The 4,190-nt window shown below is 39.8% G+C and overlaps 1 protein-coding gene across 1 annotated transcript; it reads left to right on the forward strand.

Moving 5' to 3' along the window:
- Positions 1-627: 627 nt before the first annotated feature.
- LOC108394440 (olfactory receptor 14C36-like) lies at positions 628-1,563 on the forward strand. The gene has a single exon (XM_037025622.2). It carries the CDS (start codon positions 628-630, stop codon positions 1,561-1,563), a length of 936 nt encoding a protein of 311 aa, XP_036881517.2.
- Positions 1,564-4,190: the final 2,627 nt, after the last annotated feature.

Raw genomic sequence — 4,190 nt, forward strand, 5'->3', positions numbered from 1 at the left:
CATGCTCTCATGAAGTTTCATTTTTCTTCCAAACATTTACTAAGTGATTCTTTTCAAAAATTTAAATAACTTTCCAGAAAAATTATATTTGAAAATGTTACAAAGTATAAATCTATCAGTTCCAGCTTTGGATCTCATAGCAATGCCAAGATTTTATAAAAGTGTAGAAACACTTAATCTTAATTTCACTTATGTTGATAAATCCAGTTATGGATTTACACTCATCCATAGACAGAAAAGCTCTGAACAACTCTCTCTGAGAACTTACTTCAAGTGAAAGATCTTTTTATACATATCAGAGTTGACCTTCATTAAGCAACATACTCCATGAGCCAGATGCAAGTGCAGTGAGGGGCCCACAGCCTGTGTGTCCTGGCCAAGCAGCAGGACCTGAGAACCTGACCCTCAGAGCCCCACTCCTTTCCTCTGCTCCGGACAGGAATGAGACGAGCAGGCCAGGAGACCAAAGGTGGAACTTTCCACAACAAAAATTACAACAGAATAAAACAGAAGTAAGCGCTGTGAAAGAAACTCAGACAATTTTATTATTTATTTTTCTACTTCCTGTCTTTCATTGTTTATCCCTTTTGTGTTCCAGCACATTTGTGTAAACCAGCATTTCCAGAAATGGCCAATTCCACCATGGTGCCTGAGTTTCTCCTCGTGGCCTTTGCTGAGATACTGAAGTTAAGGGTCCTACATGCCCTGTTATTCCTACTGATGTACTTAGCCACCCTGTTAGGGAATCTTCTCATCATCACTGCCACCACTCTGGACCAGAACCTTCACACACCCATGTACTTCTTCCTCAGGAACATGTCCATCTTAGACATGTGCTACATTTCTGTCACTGTGCCCAATGCCTGTGTCAACTCCTTCACTGACAACAGGACCATTTCAGTGGCTGGCTGTGCAGCTCAGATCTTCCTGGTCATTTATTGTGCATTTGTGGAGCTTCTGTTCCTCACCATCATGGCCTATGACCGCTATGTAGCCATCTGCCAGCCCCTCCACTACCCCGTCATCATTAACCACCAGTTTTGTGTCTTGATAACACTGGTTTCCCTGCTCAGTGGCCTCATCTATGCAGGTGTGCACACAGGAAACATATTCCGGCTGTCCTTCTGTCAGTACAACGTGGTCCATCAGTTCTTCTGTGACATCCCCTCTCTGCTGAGCCTCTCCTGCTCTGACACTTTCAGCAATGAGCTCTTAATTTTTATCTCTGCCATGGGGATTTATGGTGGCTGCTTTATCTTCATTGCCATGTCATACCTGCGCATATTTTCCACTGTGCTCAAGTTTCCAACCAGAGAGCAAGGCAAGGCCTTCTCCACGTGTGTCCCTCACCTCCTTGTGTTCTCTGTCTTCCTTGGTTCTGGCAGTGGTGTGTACCTAAGGCCTTCAGGAGCCTCTGACACAGTTCTGGACATGATTCTTTCTGTATTTTATACCATTGTTCCCCCATTCTTGAATCCTATCATCTACAGTCTTAGAAACAAACAAGTAAAGGAAGCTTTAAGGAAGGTAATATTGAGGAAGTTTTATTCAGGAAAATTATAAAGATTATCTTTGGATTTATTCAAATGTCTCTTAGTAAGACTCAAACTTCTGTAAAATTCACTATTTTCTGTGTTTTGCGCATTAGATTGCCTACCCCTAAATTGCGTTCTCTAAACCTGAGTGTTTGCTCTTTTAAAATAATTATTTTGTGTTTTGCATCACTCTATTTTCTAAAAAAAAATGAGTAGGGATTTCCAAGTGAAATCCAAGTTCTGAGAAATATTTAAAATTCTTAGATATTTTCCATACACTACAGAAATGGAAAAATGGCTTTACCAAGAGTAGAAAAACATGAAAAAAGAATGGATACAAAGAAGAGGCTTCCAAATATAATATCTTTTTGAAAGGAGGTAAAAACACAAAAAAAGAAAAGTTAATTTTCTTCTCAGATATGTTATCTATCAGGGTTTTTTTAGTAAAATATCACACCTGGCAAATATGAAAACATGACCCCTAATTATTATTATTAGTATTAACTGATTACTTATTAGTATCAACATACAAATTGGCTATGTCAATTTGAAATTTATTTTAGTTTATTTATTTCTATAGCATAATCCTCTATCTGTACCTGTGGACTAAGAACCTGTATAAATATTTCCTTAACATAGTATATTTCATAAATTTTCATAACATAGCATATTTCCCTAAACTTTTTGTTTTACAAACTGGCATACACTTTTGCCTCATTAATTCATAAAAATATTGGCACATATTCAAGAACAAAGGAAAAGGAAATGAGTTCATACAAAATCATTCCTAACACAAAAAATCCCAATAAAAATATATTGTTTCCAGGTCAGGAGTCTAGAGGTCAGATGCCACAAGTGTCAGCAGGCTTCGCTGTCTCCTAGGGCTCTGAAGAGAATCTGTTCTGTGCCTCTAGGCTGGGTTCTGCTGGCTTTCTAGCAAGCTTTGGCATTCGCCGGTCTCTGCTGCATAACCCCCATCATGGCTGAATAAACTCTCATGTGGTGCTCTGTGTGTGTGTGTCTACTCCCAAACCTCACCTTTTGGTAAGAATGCCAGTCACACCAGAAGTTAGGGGCTTCAACATATGAATTTTGAGAGAACACATCTAACCCATAACATCAATTGAAAAAAGTAACTGAGTAGTTAGTTGACAGAGGAAAGTAAGAGATGTTTGAATAATAAAAATGAGCTGTTGTGATGCCACGGTAATTTATTTTCACTGTGTAAAACACTGAATGAATCCAGGGGGTCCTTCACAGTGAGTTAAACAAGTCCTGCTGTGCCCAGGGAGGGGCTGGTTTCCTGAGGTCACGCAGAGTTCCATGGTCCCTTGTCTGTCTCAGTGGGTTAGAATTTGTTTGTGGTGAAATATAATGACCAGTTGTAATATCTTCAATAAAAGTGCTATATTATGTGCCCCCCTTTACTAGACTTCTCTTGCCCCCCTTCTTGAGTGTCGACAGGGTGGCCGCAGAAGGGCTAGGCAGATGATCGGGCTTCAGGTCTGGACCACCGCCTCGCTTTCACTCGGCGTTCTCATGGCATTTTCGTTTGTTTGTTTCCATGTCTTTCATACTCTGTTTGATACTGAATCAACTGATAGTTAAGCTAACAGGATGGTGGCTACACCATAGTACTCAAGACCTGTGAACTATACACCCAAGGAACAATTAGGATCAAACAACATAACGAATCTTTTTGGAACGACCTCTTTTTAAAATAGCTTCCTTGAGGTATAATTGATATGTAAAGAACATGTTTAATGTGCACACTGTGATGAGTTTGGACATAAGAAAACACTGGTCATGTCATCATCAAACAGATATATCGAGCATGCACAATGTTTCCTTGTGGGTCCTTGTTCTTTTTTTGTTTTATTTTTTATGGTCACAACACTTAACATGAGACACACACTCTTAACAAATTTTGAAGTATACAATGAGTATACAATGCCATATTGTATGCTACAGACACTACATTGTCGAGATCACTAGAACTTTTTCACCTAGCAGAACTGAAATTTTATTCCCGTTAAACAAAAGAGCTTCATTTCCCCTGCCCATCTCCAAGAGCCATCTGCTTCCCCACGTTCACTGCAGCACGAGTCACGTGGCCAAGACGTACAGGCAAAGCTTAAGTGCCCACTGACACATGAACAGAGAAACAAAATACTGTATATACGTGCATTGGTTGTTCAGTCTTAAAACAACGTGGATTGTCCTAGAGGACGTCATGCTAGTTAGACAAGCTGGTCGGGGAAGGGTAAATACTGCATGACTCTGCTTCGTATTTATAGCAGCCAAACTCACACAGCACAGCAGCCTTTTAACCAGACTCTTTTGGTCAAGAGCTGATCACGTGACTAGTTTCCACACTCTGGTGTGTCTAACTTTAGTTAATATGGGGTTAATTTTTGCACAGAACCTTAGGTAATGGGTAACTTCAGCCAACACACATCCATCATTAGATGTGGTCCAGAAATAATTAGATCAAACCTATTGTCCATCCAGCCACATTGCAGCAAGCGGTTAAAGTATTTTTGTTGAGAAATGTTGACTATTCAATTTCGTGCAATTTTATTGTAAGGGAAATTTAAAACACTGCATTCTAATTCAGTGACTTCTCCCCTCCTTACCACCCTCCCAACCAAGAAC

The sequence above is a fragment of the Manis javanica genome, chromosome 14, assembly GCF_040802235.1.
Source record: "Manis javanica isolate MJ-LG chromosome 14, MJ_LKY, whole genome shotgun sequence".
Taxonomy (NCBI): Eukaryota; Metazoa; Chordata; class Mammalia; order Pholidota; family Manidae; genus Manis; species Manis javanica.